The 18,894-nt window shown below is 34.5% G+C and overlaps 1 protein-coding gene across 3 annotated transcripts; it reads left to right on the forward strand.

Moving 5' to 3' along the window:
* Positions 1–3,275: 3,275 nt before the first annotated feature.
* Positions 3,276–17,840, forward strand: LOC107018135 (protein FAM91A1-like). Of its 3 annotated transcripts, none has more exons than XM_015218523.2 (12): positions 3,276–3,551; positions 3,664–3,839; positions 5,295–5,412; positions 6,451–6,547; positions 7,488–7,594; positions 9,196–9,318; positions 9,635–9,788; positions 10,416–10,476; positions 10,571–10,953; positions 11,685–13,251; positions 15,325–15,731; positions 17,247–17,840. In XM_015218523.2, the coding sequence occupies exons 2-11, from the start codon at positions 3,712–3,714 to the stop codon at positions 15,569–15,571; spliced, it is 2,985 nt and encodes a 994-aa protein (XP_015074009.1). In that variant the 5' UTR covers positions 3,276–3,551; positions 3,664–3,711; the 3' UTR covers positions 15,572–15,731; positions 17,247–17,840. The 3 variants fall into 3 exon arrangements, with proteins under 3 accessions (XP_015074009.1, XP_015074008.1, XP_015074010.1); XM_015218522.2 differs by having other exon boundaries at positions 3,678–3,839; XM_015218524.2 differs by lacking the exons at positions 3,276–3,551; positions 3,664–3,839; positions 5,295–5,412 and adding an exon at positions 7,317–7,387.
* The last annotated feature ends 1,054 nt before the right edge of the window (positions 17,841–18,894 follow it).

The following is an 18,894-nucleotide window of genomic DNA, read 5'->3' on the forward strand; positions in this document are numbered from 1 at the left end:
ATTACATTCTTTGATTAATTTATAACTCAATAAAATTAATGGCCTAAAATAATTTTTAGTAAAAAATCTTAAATAAATAAGTCAAAGGATATACGTACTTATTGTCTTTTTAGTGTGGTATTCCTAGATAAACACACAAGTCTTTAATTAATCTCACATGATTTTTATAAAACTAAGAATTAATTTTAGCTAAAGATGTTCGCAATGTCTTTGCAATATATCGCCTTTGATATTATTATAAAATATTTATTTATTAATATGCTTTTGAGTTATTTAGTTTAAAATTTTAAAATATTTTTTATAAAAGGTCGATATTTAGAGTTGTGAATATAGATTGGCCCATCTCATATAAACTAATTCATACATGCTTTGAAATTTTACAGGTCAAGCCGATCACATAATTATGTGTGCTACAGCCAGCTCTCTTTTCTTAAATTAAAGTATATTTTTTTATAATAATTTTAATTAAATTATAATTTAAAAATATTATCATTAATATCAACAAGACAATATTACATGGTGTTAATGTTACTGCAATAAAATTATCTTTATAATATTTATTAAGTTTGATTTTAACTAAAAACATAAATAGATAAATATAAATATTAATCTAATTGTTTTCAGAAGATCATAATAAAACACAAAACTATGACAATATTCCATAGGCTACGATCTATGTAGTGATGTCCTAGAAATTTTAGGGAGTTTTTATTTTATGTAGTACATATTTTATAAACATAATTTGTATTGAAATTGTAATATTTCAAACTTTAAATAGATTTTGAGTTTAGACTCTTGTTATTTTTAATACTCTATTTTATTTTTAATTTTTAATTAACTTTTATTTGGCCCGTGACCCTATTCATATTTCTCAAACCTCACAAATCAGCAGACTTATTCAGGCTGACTAAAAAACTCTTTTCTTAAATGAGCTTCAAAAATTGTAGCTCAACCCTATGAAAGCACAGATTAGGCCAGGCCAGGCCAGGCCAATTGAATATTGACAGCTCTATCGATATTTAATTATTAATATAAGATTTGAGTTTTTTATATATATACACACACATTTTTTTAACTTAAAAGTAAAATAATAAAATTTATGTTCAAAATATTGTTGAGCCTAAAACAAATATTTTTCTTCCCTCACCCTTGAGCCACTTTTGAATAAACCAATATTTTTCAAAGAATGTCAATTCCCAAAACAACATTCTAAAGCAAGCACAACAATGCACAAGTTTGTGATGCTTGCAATTTAAAACCCAAGCAGCTGTAGTATTTGACAAAAAGTTTAAGATATGTCGTTGTTATGTTGGTGTAAGAGACTTTCATTAAGCAAATGTGGCAAAATAATTTCACAAACTCTTAAGCAAAAAAGAGACAAAGGTTATTATGTTCGATAAATTGGCGCACTCTAAAGGACTAAAAGTATTGTATGTATTTTAGGATTGAAGAGGTTATACATGTTGTTAGTTGGATGAGAAGGGAGAAAACAATAAGATACGATGAAATTTCGCTAGAATTTTAAAAAATATCGCCAATACAAATGTAGAGTGATTGACTAAGTTGATTAATGCTATTTTAAGATGACTAAAATGACCGGCAAATGAAGGTAAAGTACAAGGATTCAATTTCACAAGAACAAGGGGATATTTAAAACTATAACAATTATATGAGCATTAAATTGCTAAGTCGTAATGGTAAAGATGAGGGTGAAGAGTCAAATTTCAAGAATCAAATCTATATTTATGTTGGATTAATCAACTATTAAAGTCATCCATCTTGTATGTAAACTAGTGAAGAAACGTAAAAAAAAAAAAGCCCCACATATGGTGTTCAATGATATTACAATGGCCCTATGAAAAAAGTACAGGGAGATGACATAGATTTTGAATAGACAATACCCGGGTTAGAACAGTGGGAGGTGACACAAAACACTTTCCAATTGAGGTGGGGGTCATATCAAGACCATTTGTGAGCCCTTTCTTATTTGTCTTGGTGATGGATGAGCTGACCTAGTCTATTCTAGATGAGTTTTTATAGTGTGTGTTATATGCAAATGACATAATATTGATTGATGAGATATATGACATAGTTAATGATAGGTTGGAGGTTTGGATATACACTCTTGCATGAGTGATGGTCAGACCGTCCTTGTTGTAGAGATGAAGTGTTGGTCAGTCAAAACTCATATATTCAGAAGATGCATTTTTCGGAGATAAGGATATTGAGATGGATGTGTGAGCATATTATAAGTGACACGATAAGAAATGAGATTATCCGGGAAAAGGTGGGAGTAATTAACCTATGTGAAAGGCAAGTGAGGAAAGTGACATTGAGATGACTTGGGCATGTGTAGACAAGGATGCCGACATCCAATAAGGAAGCGCCTAAGGCTTATTGTGGGGGTACACGGAGGACTATGGGTAGATCAGAGAAGTATGAGTGATCAAACAAGCCATGATACACTTAAGCTGATGGGGTTTGTATATATTCTAAGTTTAGATTGAATTTTATAAAATTTCACTAAATATATTATTGTATACCGTTATTATTTAATGCTTGTTGGCCAAACACCTTTACTAAGAATAATAATATTTTTTTTAGAAAAGAAATCTTCTATATTTTAAAAACTTAGTTAAAAATTTGTTACGAGGATAACCTTCCTAGAATTATTTTGATTACATCTTTAATCTGTTTGGTCAAAATTTTAAACTTGTTTGTATATGTAGACATTGTAGAGATACGAGGACATGATATATTTGACAAAAGACAAAAAAAGAAAAAATATTTTTAATCGCAAGAAAAATATTTTTTTAGCTATTGAAAAGAAAAATTTATTTTTTCGGAAAATCTTCTTTATCAAAAAAATTATACTTAGTTAATTACTCATTAATTAACGACACTTAAATATTCACCTCTTTCCTTTTTTTATTTAACTATTTTAAATTAAAATCAATATATACATAAGTGCATATTTTAAAGTTTAACTAAATAATACAAAAAACTTAACCTTTCTTAAAAACTATTTAAAGTTATTTTTCTATCTAAATATTACTAATTGCATAATAAATTTTAAATTCGTAATACTATATCTTCCCATATATTCACACTCCACAAAATAGTCTTTTTTTTAAACAATTTATTTATCAAATACTAAAAATGAATAAACAATACTTTTCCATGAATTCATCTAAAGCAAATAGATTTTCAAAAAATTATTCCTCAAAATAAGATTACTTTTAAAAATTTTACCCTTTTTCTTTTGGAAAATTACAGGATCACGAAAAGATTGGTCATGTAATTACAGGTAAATTAGAACGGCGACTAACGGCGTGCCGGCAAAGAAGAAATTATGAAAGAGTTAGTGGGTCCCACTTTCCTGCTGTGAAGTTTCTCTCTGTCTGCAGTTAATCGGTCACCATTCTCAGATCTTCACATGCTCCTTCTTTTCTTCTTCCGATTCAGCTCAGCCACTCTTCGCCGGCAGGATCCGACCCGATAACAGTCAAGCTTCCTCGACCGGACTTGAGCTTCGCTTGATCCGAATTCAGGTCAGTCACTTTCGCTGACTGCTTTTAGTTCAAAGTGAAATTGAAGAGTCATTGGTTGAAATGTCTGATCGAGCACTGTGTTTGTTGTAATTGCTTTGTTGAAAATGTGAAGATCATCAATTTCAGGGACTAGGCAGTTGGAGAGTGAGAAAAACTAAAAATGCTGCGTATACCGGCTACAATTGAGGAACAGTTGGTACTTAAAGCAATTAGAGAAGAATGTCCCTGGGAGAATCTTCCGAAGCGGCTTCAGTCCACATTAAATTCCAAAGAAGATTGGCACAAAAGGTTCGATTTCATTTTTCCAAAAAACACATTTATAGTGGAGCCACTGCTTTTGTCCATTTATGTTGTTGGAAGTTATTATTAATTATTACATTAGTTCAAGTAAGCATGTTTATGTTACTCCGCGAGTTATGACTCTTTGATTCACTCGTGTCTCATGTCAAAGCAAAGGGCGAAAGATTTCAAATATGTTTATGTTGAAGACATAATAATTAAGTAAGTAGAAGTGTGTGGAGTCTAATAGTTTAAGCCTTTACACTTCAACATAGTATTAGAGTAGAGTTAATGGTTTCAAATCTCATCACCATCCTTCGTCAAAATTTAAAATAAATCACATGCTTGACCCTGAGAAAGAATAATGCCGGCTGGCACATTATGGCATGAGTTGGAGATCTAATTGAGTAAATTAACGTGTGTCAACTCTAACCGATTAAGCTTTAAAATGAGGTGTTTTGCTGTTCAACAATTTCATTGAAAGAAAATATGTTCAGTCATGGACTTTAGGATGATGCAATGCAGTCAGCTTTCTAGCAATCTGTTAGAACTTTTGTAGGATATATTGACTTCAGGTAAAACTTTTTGTATGGCTGTCTGCAATTAAATTTGAAGTTAACAAGTGTAAATGAGGCTATCACTCTTGAGCGAACTTGTTATGATGTGTAATGAGTTTGGAATAATTGTGTTTACTATGATTGTCTAGGTTTATTTGAAAGTGGAATGCTAAACAATTGTGAGTGGTGAGATGGTTCATTTTCTTGACATGAATGTTTTGAGGTCTGGTGTGAGTTTTAGGAGGTCCACCTGCTATAACATTTCATGAACACTCTATTTGAACTTTGAGGAAAGAGTTTGATCCCAATAATGTGCATTTTGTGATAGTAATCCACTTCTGCTTTATTTTATTGTTGTTTAATATCGCGGACTCACTATAAAATGACTATTCGTTCGCTGGACCTTCCGCAATCCTCTTCCTTTATTCTGACTTGGACCGGCTATGCCACACTCACACAAAGTGAATTCATACAGAGAACCCCTAATTGTGTCCAAATAGAGGGTGATATATAGAGGATTCATACGACCAGTCCCAACTAGTTCGGGGTTGGGGATTTGCTTATCAATTACTTAATAGGATTTACATTGTGACAAGATAAGATATAATACAACAATATCTTGGTTCATGAGGCTTTGAATTAGGTTAAAGCGAGATAAGAGACACCCCTATAATATCTTGTTTCATTAAGTTTTGAATCAGGTTTAGTATTTTTGTTGTGTACGAAGATCAATAAGAATGATCATTTTTCTATTTATTCGAATTTAGAATATATAAACTGATTCAGGGCTAAGCATAATACTTGTAAATGTTTCATTATAAATATTCTTTGCTCAGGGACCATCGCCTGCTATTCTTGCATTTAGTAATTTACTTTGCTTATATTTTACTGAATGGGCTTTATGCAGGATAATTGAACATTGCATTAAAAAGAGACTCATGTGGAATACTTGCTTTGCTCGTAAAGTGTGTAAAGAAGCTGAATACTATGAAGAAATGTTGCGGTATCTCCGAAGGAACTTGGCGGTGTGTATAGCGTGGAAATTGTTTCTCATCCCTTGTACCATGAAGTTGTTGATTTAGATACTACTAAAAATAAGTCATACTTTGAGAATTTAGTGGCAAAAAAGAAGAAGAAAAGATGTTTTTAACTATTAATATAGTTTTTCTCCTTAAAAAGTTCTTGTTCTATTCAAGAAGAAGACATTTTTTTTGGTTTCTATTCTGATAAATAAGTGGATAGAGTTCCAACTAAAGAAGCTATGCACTTTTCAATGTTAATCAGTTTATTTCTTACATGACATGTCTTACATTTTGGAATCAGTATTCATGTGATATATCTTCAACTTAGATAGTCATCTGCTTTTTGTGACTCAAGAGTGTGCATAGCTCCATAAGTTCTTACTTAGCAAATATTGAAAATGTATGTCGTTTTCTAATCGTGATCGTGAATTATCTTTTAAATTTTACAGTGTATTGATTTCACACATACAAATTGCAAGTCATAAAGTAAGCTTGTTTTTGTTGTGAGAGATGGTAATCAAAAGATTTAAGAGAAAACAATATTTGACATCATTTACTGAACAAGAAAGACTCACAAAAACTGTTTCATTTAGTCTCTTTGCTTCTTTCTTTCGTTTTTTTTCTGTGTGGGGGATGGGGAGAACTAAAAAGAATTGTGTGTGTTGGAACATAAGTACATACAGACCTATATAGACTCGTTCACCCTTTGATGTTGGTTCTTTTTTTTTTTTTTAATTTGTTCTCCATTTTGTTCTTAATGTCTTGATGCTTAAGAAGCATACAATTCTATACCGAGTTGGTGCACTCTCTGCTAATTTAGTTCTTATTATTCTCCTGAGATCAAAGATGACATGTCGTCGACTAGAGAAGTTATCAGTAGAGAGAGAAGAATTAGAGTAAGAGATGTCCAGCTAAAGATAAGGAGAACTTTTAGTCAATTGTTGATTCTTTGTTTCCTTCAAAACCTGTAAAAGTTATACCTTAGATATGCACCTTAGGACTAATGCAGAATAATTTGATGTCATTATGTTCTATTTGCAGCTTTTTCCATATCATCTAGCGGAGTATGTTTGCCGTGTCATGAGGGTGACTCCTTTCAGATACTACTGCGACATGATTTTTGAAGTCATGAAAAACGGTATAGCCTCCTATCATGTTAGTTCAGAATTGACTATTGAGGGTGTATAGCGTACTTGGATTATGTCCTAAATTCTCTTGGCTCAAGATGGTTGCACTTTTCAACAAAAAAAATTATATCTTCCCTCTGGGCATTTGTGGAAGTTTATATGCAGCTGGAATACTTGCACCTTTAATTACTTGTTTGAGGCTAGTATTCTGGAAGAGAACTCTTTGAAGGGCTTAATAGTTCTATTGTGCTTATGATCCAGACTGCTCCCCCTTTTCTGATTACTGCAGTATGAGTATTCTTGTCAGGAATGCTCGTCATTAAAGTCCGTGTTCCTCACACGTTTTTGCGCAATCGTTGTAAAAGCTGGTTGTACATCTCATTTTGACACCATTTGATTAGGCATGGAGTTTAAGATAGTACTTCTTATTAGTTTGACTTGTGTATTATATTAGTAGTAATGGATAACAATATTGAAGCGATGGTTAACAAGTCAGTTAGATGGAGAAATACATCAGTTTAAACAACTGGATAGTTAAATATCTAGGCTCTTGAGATAATATTGTTAGTCGAGTAAGTTAACATTTTCGGACATCTCAAAAAAGATAGGATGTGATTTAAATTGATATGGAGGGAGAATTTACTCATCTTTGATAAGCTATTCTACATTTCTACTTGTGTCTTATGCACTATGTTGCCCTATATGTTCTCTTTATTGAATACTACTTGACATGTGCCGTCCAAGAATTATTTGGTGTTTACTGTCAAATGTTTATACCAGGATTTCTGCACAGTTTCCTGCACTTGACTGTTCCTCAACGTCATAATTCTATGGATTAGAAGTGTTAACATGTAATTCTTGCTCCAGACACTTAGATTCCCCACAGAAATTTCAGGTTCTTTGCAATTACCAGTCTAATGGGGTTCTGACTCACTGTTATGATGATTGCAGAGCAACCCTATGATAGCATCCCAAATTTTAGTGCTGCAGATGCCTTACGGCTTACTGGAATTGGAAGAAATGAATTTATTGACATCATGAACAAGTGCAGATCTAAGGTACTGTCAAATAGTACTTACCAGTGTTCGAATTTACCGTGACAGATTTTCATAAAGGTTATGATGTTCCATGAAAGCAGGCTTTTTTGAAATTATTATATTCAAGGAGTAGAATAGAAAGTCAAAGTACTGCTGGAAGTTGTTTTTATGGGACAGTTTTGTAGGATTTAGAAAGTCAGAGTACTGCTGGAAGTTGTTCTTTTTTGGGAGGGTTTTGTAGGATTTATATTAGGTTTTAAACTGTTTTATTGTGTTTAGAATTAGGTTATTTTGTGATGTCTTACTTTGTCATGATATTAGGGTCTTTACGGAACAGTTTTGACTCATTATTTTATGTATTCTTTCTCTTAACAAAAAAACTGCCATTTTGCAGATTATTGCTGTTTTCATTGCTCTTAATTTATCTCATTTGGAAATAGAATTTATTGTCATTTCTCAATTTCCTTTTGCTGTTAGTTTTCTCCACTACTTGCTGCACCAAGTCAACTACTATGCTTGTAATTTGCACTAGCAAATACATTATCCATGGCACGGGCTTTTTTGGCCGAAGGATCAATGCACTTGCTGTTGGAAAAGAAGATTCTTTCCCATTTTTATTTCACTGCTTCTGAATCACGAATTTCTTCCCTTTGTACTGGCATAAATGGCCTAACTAGCTTGCAGAAATATTGATACAAGTGATTAGACTAGTGAAACCCTCCAATGTTGCTCTTTAACTGAATAAGGTGATCATGTACAGTGGACTCACCAACATTAGAAAGTTACCGGTAGTAATCATTCTTGAGTTTCATTTCTGCTAATCCCATACACAAGGATGCCCACTTTCATGATCTCTTTGTGATAAATCAGAATCTTATTGACACCACACCATGAATCCATGGTGGTGTTAAACCTATGTATCAAGATGCCCTCTGGGCTTCAAGTGGCAAAGGTTTAGGGATTTGTGAATTAGGCCACAAATTCGAGCCTTGTGCCATGCAAATTAAGCTTGGTATTTAAGCGGAGAAGCATAGAGGGGTGTACCTATTATCTCCGAGTTTCAAAGGCTGCTGTTGGTCCTAAGGGTTGCCCCTGACAGATTTTTTGGTCATAAAAAAATATGTATAGAGATGAAAATTTGCTCAACTCCTCTTAGCTAACAAATTGTTTCAGTCATCTATACATGTGGGAATCTTCTCTTTACATCAAAAAGAAACATGAAACAATTTTTTTTTATAGTTAGCTATATCTATTTCACTTTCATGAAACAATGTTCATTCATTACAAACTGTCAAAATAAGAAGAAGACATAATGGTTTATGGTATAGTTCTCCTGGCAGCATGCCAGCCCTTCCAGAAGTTTTGTATATCATCCTGCTTGTTAATATCCCCTCTTTATGAGGTAACTCAAAAGAGGAAAGTATTTATTACTGAAAGAAAATAATACATGTTTTTCTAGAATGACAAATTAAGAGGCTATTCGAATACCTTAGTCCCTTTGCTCAAATTGTTGGTATTCAGGGAAGATCTATTTAAAATATCACCCTTATGAGCTCTGTGGCCAGTCTAAGGCTTTTCTTCTTGTTCATCTAATTAATTTCAGTTACTTTGGCTCTTGGCAGAAAATTATGTGGAAGCTTAATAAATCAATAGCGAAAGAACTATTGCCTACACAACCAGTGGACTTTGTTATTGAGCCATGGTGGGGAGTTTGTCTTGTCAACTTTACGCTAGAAGAATTCAAGGCAAGTTGACATCTCATTCAATCACTCACATTTCTGAAGCTTCTAAACTTTTATTAGTGAAAAAGTAAATCATTTGACTTGCACCCAAGGGTGTGGAGAAAACATTCATCGGAGGAAAAAAAATACTGGGTGATTCTTTCCATCTGCCTAAGCCTTGGTAGGCAGAGTTACCTAGTACCTGTGCTGGTAGGAGATAGCATGTACCTAGGTGAATGATTGAGGTGTACGCAAGTTGACCTGAACTCCACCATCATAAAATAGATAAATTATTTGACTTATTGACTTTGCAATTGACATATGAGTTTTGTTTTCACAGAAACTGACTGAAGAAGAAACAGCAACAATAGATAAAATCTGCAAGGAAGAAGCAAACTCTTTCATTCTTTTCAATCCTGAAATTATAAAGGCTCTTCATCTGCGAGGACTAGTCTATTTTGATGTTCCTGTCTATCCTGATGATCGTTTTAAAGGTAATTCGAACATTTAGATACCATTTATGTTTCTATTTGTAATATTTGAAATAGATCCATCAATATTTATTANGTAATTCGAACATTTAGATACCATTTATGTTTCTATTTGTAATATTTGAAATAGATCCATCAATATTTTTTACTACTCATGGTTAATCTTTCTTCATTTTATTTTTGTACGATCATCTAGTAAATTACATGGGGGTAATGAATATTGCACCTAAAATTTACTTTCATCTGACCTCTTTCCGAATTCCAACCACCTGCAAGTGCAGAATAAGGAGTTGGTATTCTTTAACATATCTTTTGTTTGGATCTGGTTGGTCCTATCCTCAAATCCCATGCAAGCAAACATCTTATGTGGTCTATTTATATTTGAGTTCAATTGCTTTCTCTTCAACATGATGTCATGCATATATCATATTCATTTAACTTAGTTCTGACCCCTGAACCCAAATTTACATAAAAAATCCTAAATTAGTCTACGGTTGGATCTACTTAAACATTCCAATTATAACCAAACATAAACTTGTGTATAACTTCTGAATATCTCTCCAACTTTTGTACTATCTATCAAATTCTGTTATCTGAGATCTTAAGTTCTTCATACACAAAACATTGCAGTTTCAAGGCTTGAAGGATTTGTTTCTAACCGAGAGCAGTCCTATGAAGATCCAATTGAGGAGTAAGGCACTTTCCATTAACTCAGGAATCTCATATCATATTTCCATGTGGTTTACACAGTGGTCAATATATAATATGTCACCTTCATTATCCAGGTTGCTGTATGCTGTTTTTGTGGTTTCAAGTGAGAATTCAACTGTTGCTGAATTAGCTGCAACACTACAGGCTGATCTTTCTCAACTTCAAGCAGCTGCATCTTTTGCTTGCAGATTGGGATGGGCTGTCAAATTAATAGACCCTGCATCTATTCTGCAAGAACCTAATGTCCCAGGGTCACCTAAGAGCCTTCTGAGTGACGAGGAAGATGGTTCTCATGCCAGCTTGGGCTCTGCAAACGTGTCTGCTGATGGCAGTGCTTTTCAGCAAGTAGAAATTCCATGGACAGAAAATAATAGCAGGAGTTCTGGTTATGCTCGTGTTGCTTTTCTTGTTGATGCTAATATAACTTCTTATCTTATGATGGGATCTGTATCACCAGGTTTCTCTTCTCTCAGCTGTATTTTCATGTTCCATATTCTCGCGCAACTTTGACAAGCCCCATAAATTAAATTGGTCCTGAATTGGTGTTTCAATTCCATAATGCATCATAAATAACAATTTTCACTTGTCAATGAAGTGGAGTTTTTGGATAATTTTACGGTATAACTATTGAAGTTTCTGTTGTGGATGCTATGGATGGTGTTGTGTGAGCTGAAACTACTCATGTTTGTTGGAGTTCCTAATGAATTGCTACTGAGTTACTGCCAATGAACAGTATAGTTATATGTGAAAGCCAGTTTTTCTGCAAATGCTATGAGAAAGTTTGGTTTATTCTTGGGAAACATGATCTTCCCAAAAAAGTTTGTATGTAATTAGATATTAGCATCTTTATGCCGCAGCTCAAGATTGTTTGTTCTGGATTTAGAGCACTTTTCTTATGTAGCTCAAATATCTTTCTCCTGATTACATTGTAGGGACCTCATTGTTTGATGTTTTCCCTACTGTAAATTCTTGAAGTTGTGCAACTGTTTCCATTTGCTAAATATATTGTCCACCAAATCTTTCATTTGTGTTTTTATTTTTGATGCTGTTGACATGTTTCATGGATAGACCTCAAGTTCATTGGTTTTTATCAGATGCGTTTCTATGTTTGCAGTATTATAGTATCAGTTTTTTACGCCGCAATATCTTCTGCAATGCATTTTGAAGTCTGTAGTAACTGTTTTGCAGGTCTAAAATCTCATGCTGTGACTTTGTATGAAGCGGGAAAACTAGGTCATGCTAGTATTGCAGATCTCTGTAAAGATTTGGGCACACTTGAGGGGGCCAAATTTGAAGGTGAACTGCAAGAGTTTGCCAATCATGCGTTTAGTCTTCGGTGCATCCTGGAATGTCTCACATCAGGTGGGGTTCCAGCTGAAGAAATAGAAAAGACTGGCATTATGTCTTCAAGAAGTGAGGATGCTAATTCAATGTCAAAGGATATTTCATTTTCTGAAAAATCAGGAGATGCCCCTAAAGATATATCTGAGCTAAATAATGAAGATTTGCTAAATTCTGAAACACCCAAATTGTCTAAGGATGAAAAAAATCTATCAGGAAAAAAATCTGAAGAAACAGATCAATCAGACTGGGAGTTAAAACAGGAGATCAGTTCTGAGACTGATGAAAAAGCATCTGCTGACAACTTAGACGCTGATAAAGAAGTAAGGAAGCAGATAAAATACCGTGTGGATATACTCCGCTGTGAAAGCTTGGCTGCTCTCTCACCGGCTACTTTAGATCGTCTGTTTATGCGTGACTATGACATTGTTGTATCCATGGTTCCCCTCCCCCCTTCTTCAGTTTTGCCAGGACCAAAAGGCCCTGTTCATTTTGGACCTCCCTCCCATTCTTCTATGACACCCTGGATGAAATTGGTGCTATATTCTGCTACAGCTTTTGGACCTCTATCAGTTGTTCTGATGAAAGGTCACTTGTTAAGAATGCTTCCTGCCCCATTAGCTGGCTGTGAGAAAGCACTTCTATGGTCATGGGATGGATCTTCCGTTGGAGGTTTGGGGGGGAAGCCTGAAGGGAATTTGGTAAAAGGAAGTATACTTTTACATTGTATAAACTCATTACTCAAGCAGTCTGCTGTCCTTGTGCTTCCCCTCAGCAGATTTGATCTTGATGAGGCTGGAAAAACTGTTACATTGGATATTCCCCTGCCCTTGAAGAACTCTGACGGTTCAACAGCTCAAGTAGGGGAGGAACTAGGACTGTCCGCAAAAGAAACTTTCAATCTGAATTCGCTATTAGCTAGTCTGTCTAACAAGCTTAATTTTTGGACTATTGGTTTTATTCGCCTGTTAAGACTTTACAAAGATAGAGTCCAAGAAAATATCGGACCTGATGATGATACGTATGAATGGGTTCCACTAAGTGTAGAATTCGGTATTCCACTGTTTAGTCCAAAATTGTGCAATCATATATGTAAGAGATTAGTTTCCTCACAACTACTCCAAACAGATTTATTTGGAGAGCACCATGATGCAATGCAAGAGTTAAGAAAGAAATTGCGAGATGTTTGTGCCGAGTATCAGGCCACAGGTCCAACAGCGAAGTTCCTTTACCAGAAAGAACAGCCAAAGGAATCACCCCGGTATTTTATGAACTATGCGAGTGGAAGGTGGAACCCCAACGTTGATCCTTCTTCTCCTATTTCTGGTGTCTCTAGCGAACACCACAGACTAAAACTTGCTCATCGACAGCGATCTCGAACAGAAGTTCTGAGTTTTGATGGCAATATTCTAAGGTGCATTTTGATAAATCTCTCACATTTTTTTGATTGGTTATACTTTCTTTATATATTCTCATATTTAGAATTTCTGATATATACACTTAAGCTTTAATATGTGTAATATATAGTGCTGTTCTCAAAGGGCTTGTTACTAGTTTATGCATCTGTCTTGAGTCTAAGTAAGGGATCGTCAAGCTAGTTTGTCACTTTTGCATTGCATGTCTCACTGAAGTTCGGTGGAAGGATAGTTGTAGCACAAAATTGGAAGGGAATCACATTTTTTTTAACTTTCTGTGCAAAACCAAAGTGCAACTGGAAAGGCAAAAGCAGCTGTATAAATTGCAACCAAAGTGCAACTGCAAAGGCAAAAACAGCTGTATAAATTGCAACCAAAGTGCAACTGGAAAGGCAAAAACAGTTGTATAAAATTGCTTACAAGTAACAAGAGGCTTTTATTTGGTGAAATACTTTAACAAACATAAATATTTAAACAAAACATTTTAACAAACATAATAATGTGAATGAAATTAGATTTTTCTGAATTATCATTTGACTATTGAAATAGGAAATGAATTATCTGAACAATATTTTGTTTGCTTGTGTGCTGCAATGAGTGAGACTAAAACTAGGAGCAGAAGACATAGTTGTTGCCAACCGGACCTCTTATACCTTGACCAAAAGCTGCAGGAGATTGTCAAGGACTTATTTTACTTTGATCCAGATTGCTGGTCCCTTTCAATGTTTCAGTAATTTGATTTCATGAGTTTAGAGGGGGAAATCATTGTAATTAGCATGATATCTGGAAAATCATTCGCTTGTGAAGCTAATAACTACACTGATTTGCCCATCTGAGACATAAGATGTCAACTTACTGGTGGTTTCTTATTGTTCTATAAGCACTTTCCTGTGGATTTCATCTCCTCAGGACAGAAACCTCTTAGGGAAAGGGTGGCTGGGATGAAGTTATGTTCCTTGTTTGGCGGTAGGCATTGTGGAAATACAAGTATGTTTTCTTGCTGTTTGTCAGTAGGACGAAATAAAGGAGGGTATTTTACTTCGAGTTCCTTGTTAAATTCATTTCTCTTGCTGACCGATGGAGAAACAGTCATTGATGATCATTATTGAGTAATTGGTGTCTTGAGATGCATAGTTTCTTGGTATAGGACATGTTTCTTGGGAAGCTTGCAGAGCCGGAGTATTGTGGAACATGTTTTCCTGATATATATATAAGATGCTAACTGCTACCTTTTGTGTTCAACATGCTTAGAGTGGGACAAGAAACTTGGGACATAACTCATTTCGAAGTAACCAATGTAAAAGGCTTCTGATGTTGCAATTGAAGCATGCAGCAGTTTCTTGACCAGCTATGGAAGTTTGTCACTTAAAACAGAATAAATATGGAACAGTTCACTTGCTGGATATGCACTTTCATTGAGTTGAGACATGATATGTACATAGTTCGCTAATCGTTGATGTCATGGCATATCGAGTCTCTTTTTCTTTCTTAGTAGGTCTCTGGAAGCCTTTGACATTTTTGGTCTCTGACCATGTCACATAATGGTATGCGATATAGTCTTTCCAGTTTGACGGCGAAGATGAATTCAAACTTCTTAACCTGCTTCCGGCATTTAACTTTCAAGGATGCCAAGCAGCTGGTGAAGCTAATTAGATGTTCTTTACCTGATTGCGTGCAAAGTTTATTTTGTTTTTGAACTCGAGACTTGGCTTGTGTTGCTTGAACATTTATGAATGACTGCTTGATTTTTAGAATATTAAGTTAGTCTAACATCTCTCAGTTAGATCTTTTTCTCTATTGATACTTCATGGAAATCTAACTCTGCCAGATCCTCTATCGAATCTGAATAACTCACTGCACCTGAAAAAGAAGAGGATGGACAATAAAGGCTCTTCAACAAGAACAGTAGTAAAATCAATCTATAGAGGATAATGTGCTGTTGTGAACCATCTTAGACGCTTATGTGACTTTGTTTCTGAAGCAAAGCAGAAAAGTTGCTGGAAATTCCATATGGCTCATTTAGTTTCCTCTTTCCTAGTTTCTGTAATCATGCTTTTCATATGAATTTGCAGATCATATGCTCTGACTCCTGTTTACGAGGCTGCCACGAGGCCAATTGAAGAATCTCCCTCAGTAACTACTGCTAAGGTTGAAAAAGATGATGCTGAGAATAAAGAGGAGATATATCCTGGTGTAAACCTTCTATTTGATGGATCTGAGCTGCGCCCATTCGAGATAGGTGCTTGTTTGCAGGCTCGTCAACCTGTGTCTTTAATTGCAGAAGCGTCTGCAACATCTGCTATTTTTTCAGTCCAATAGTGTTCAGGGATATAGTCAATGTTCATGTAAGAAAAAAGTGCTCTAATGACCAATTTCCCAGAGTATCACTGGCTACCGGACGTGCTTTGCTGCTGCTGGTTCGTTGGGTAGATTGTCTGTCCTTGCAATTTATTTGATCGCAACATGGGAAGTTATTGAGGTAACAAAGGAAATTTGTGAATTTCTTCTGTTTTAACTATTGTTTTACTACAAAGTGAATCTTGATTGTCCTGAGGTGCCAGCTACTTCTGAATCAAGTATTAGAGGTCCAAAAACATGTAAACTCAATATCCTTGTTATACTGAAGTCTATATCTCACTTTATATGAACTACAGTAATCTGTTTGTTTCCTTGTTGAATCTTTTGATCTTCATAACCTACTAGAATTTGTGTCAGATGAGGCGCTTATCTGTTACTTCTTACTAATCTGTCATGCGACAGTCTGGTGCATATATTCATAGACGGTGCTTACTAGGGACTTTTAAGTCAAACGAAGCAAAAAAAGCTTGAAAGCTTTTTGGAAAGCGAAGCTGGCAGTTACTTGTATCATATCTTAAAGCTACAAATTGCTTTAAGTCATGTATTGTCTCAGTTTGCAACATATAAGCCTCCTGTCAACGAAGTAAAGGTGTTTGGGATATGAGGCCAAATGCATATTGCTAAGCTTAGCATTCCCGTTTTACTTGTTTGGTTCTTTTTCCTCTCTCTTTCCCTCATCTTGCCTTCTCTAACATGCATAAGTTTTCATGAACTCTTCAAGAATTTTGAGGTGCTTCCGTGTTGGAAGTTTTTGATTTTCATAAACCTAGAAGTTTTATCATGTATAGAGACTTTAGTAACTGTTATCTTTCTAAAATAAATGCATAGAAGTTTTAGTGTCATTGCTGGTGAGACTAGTGTGAAGCTGAAAGTTGCCTGCAGATGCTCACTTGTCACTCTAGGCTTAATGAGCCAGTCCTTACCAGAGCAGAGAGCTGTCTTGCCCAAAAAAGTAAAATAAAAAAAAACCTCCCCTCACAATTTTTGGAGGTACCCATTCTCAGAGGAGTTCAAACCCTGAGAAGTATTTATGCTCTTTATTAAGATGAATCTGGAGGTTATATGTACCTTTGCATCACTTTTTCTTTCATGATTATGATTCATCAATTTGTTGAAAGTATGTCTGCTGGTTACAGTCCATTGACTCTTTCCTGATGTCTCAAAACTAGGATCTGACTTCTCGTTGTATCAATTGGATGGGGTTTACTGAATGGATGGTCTGTTTTTTCTTGTAAGTAGCTGTTTTGATTTGGATGTAATACAGTAGAACCTTATGTACTGTATATGGTTGGTAGGTGTTAAATCAGTAGAACCTTGTTTTCCTTAATTTTGAAATTGATCAAAGAACAGGATATATGTATCCTTATGGTTCAGTGTGCAAATAGTGTCCTTGCAGAATTTTTCCTGTTCAGAAGTCGGATCTTAGCACTTATTTCCTCTTGTTTCACTTGCAGGTGGTGTTTTNTATGGTTGGTAGGTGTTAAATCAGTAGAACCTTGTTTTCCTTAATTTTGAAATTGATCAAAGAATAGGATATATGTATCCTTATGGTTCAGTGTGCAAATAGTGTCCTTGCAGAATTTTTCCTGTTCAGAAGTCGGATCTTAGCACTTATTTCCTCTTGTTTCACTTGCAGGTGGTGTTTTCTATTTGCAAGAATTGATCAATGCAGGTATTAAGCTGAGGAATTCTATTATTTTGTAGAAGAGAAAACCATGTGTATTCATAGATGTAGCTATGCTCACAAACTAGTCAAACAACACAGCCTTGGATTCCAATCTTGCACAGAATATATGAATGGAATGAGAGATGAAAAAAATCAGATGTTTGTATTCTGTAATATGAAATTAAGGCTTTGGCATAATGAGGAACTAGACGAAGATGTTGCTGACGTGCCGCATTTATTTCCACCGTGTATCTATTCTACTGCTATCTGAACATCTCATCAGCTGAGTATTGGTGTTTAAGGCTCCATTTTAATTCGGAGCTTGGAGAACTACGTTTTGAATATTTGATTGGTGTAATTGAGAAAAGAAGTTGAACGTTCAAAGATTGTCAAAAAGGAGTTGTGAAACACTTTAGCTTTTTGCCTTTTGGTTTGTTTTATGGAAACAAAAACAATGTGTATATGGTTTTAGGAGCAATTGTTGTGGTATTTATATTTGTGGAATACGAACCAATTGTTGTCTGAATAGCAACATTCATTAATTTGCTGGACTTCTTTTTTTTTTTTGTTTGTTTAAAAAGGTCAAAGCTTCTGCCTTGTTACCCAATCAACTGATCATGATGTTTTTGAGGTTATGTTACATGTAGTTTTCTTCTTGCTTTTTACATTTACCTACTCCTTAATTTGTGACCATATTCCCTGCTGTATTTGAGCACCTGAATGCATATTAAAATGTTTGTATTAGACACTTCAATTCAATTTTTAAAAAAAATTTATGTGCATGTTCACATATGTCTATTACATAGTTAAGTTAATTTCATAAAATACATCATTTTCTTTAAGTAGATTTATTATCCCCAATTGAAATTGACCTTAGCTTTTAAGGACGCTCACTCAAATTTAAAGTGAAAGTGTCTAATATGAACAATTTTATTGTATATTCATCTGTTTCATTGAAACAAGTGTTTGTATTAAGGCTTTTCTTATTTTTCCTTTTACATGAAATCTGCTTCCATATATTTCTGTAATAACAGCTGTACTGCCCTAGAAAGTTAAAAGTGGCTCAATAATAGTTTGGCTTTAACATGTTATGTTTCTTGTGAATGTACATCATCCTTTAATTGGAATGACATCCCAACTAGATAAAGCAAATATCTTTGGAATTTTCTTTCCATAGTGTCCATTCTTGGTGAAAGAAGTACCTATATAGTATATACCATAGACACAGAGAGTATGAAAACCAACTCATTTATTCAGGTAGTTATGGTAATTAAAAATGAAATATAAACACCTCACAGAAAGTCAGTAACAATAACATATCTTGATTTTTGGCATTTGCTCATACAATTTCACTAAAGAGGGTGATTATTTTTTATCGTTATTATTCCTAACCATTAAACAAGATTTGTTTGTCTAGGACTCGACTTTAGTGGTGAGGCAATAGCTTACATAAAGGTGATGATCATTTTATATATAGTTTGAGCTTAAAGTAACAAATTTAATTGATACGCAAAATTGTCTCAGACCCCACTATCATCATGACAAATGTACTATTTGCTGGTTTTGTGTTGGATAGCATGTTAGGATTAATCACTGATCATCTGATTGCACATGCTTT

Source organism: Solanum pennellii, chromosome 4 (genome assembly GCF_001406875.1).
Source record: "Solanum pennellii chromosome 4, SPENNV200".
Taxonomy (NCBI): domain Eukaryota; kingdom Viridiplantae; phylum Streptophyta; class Magnoliopsida; order Solanales; family Solanaceae; genus Solanum; species Solanum pennellii.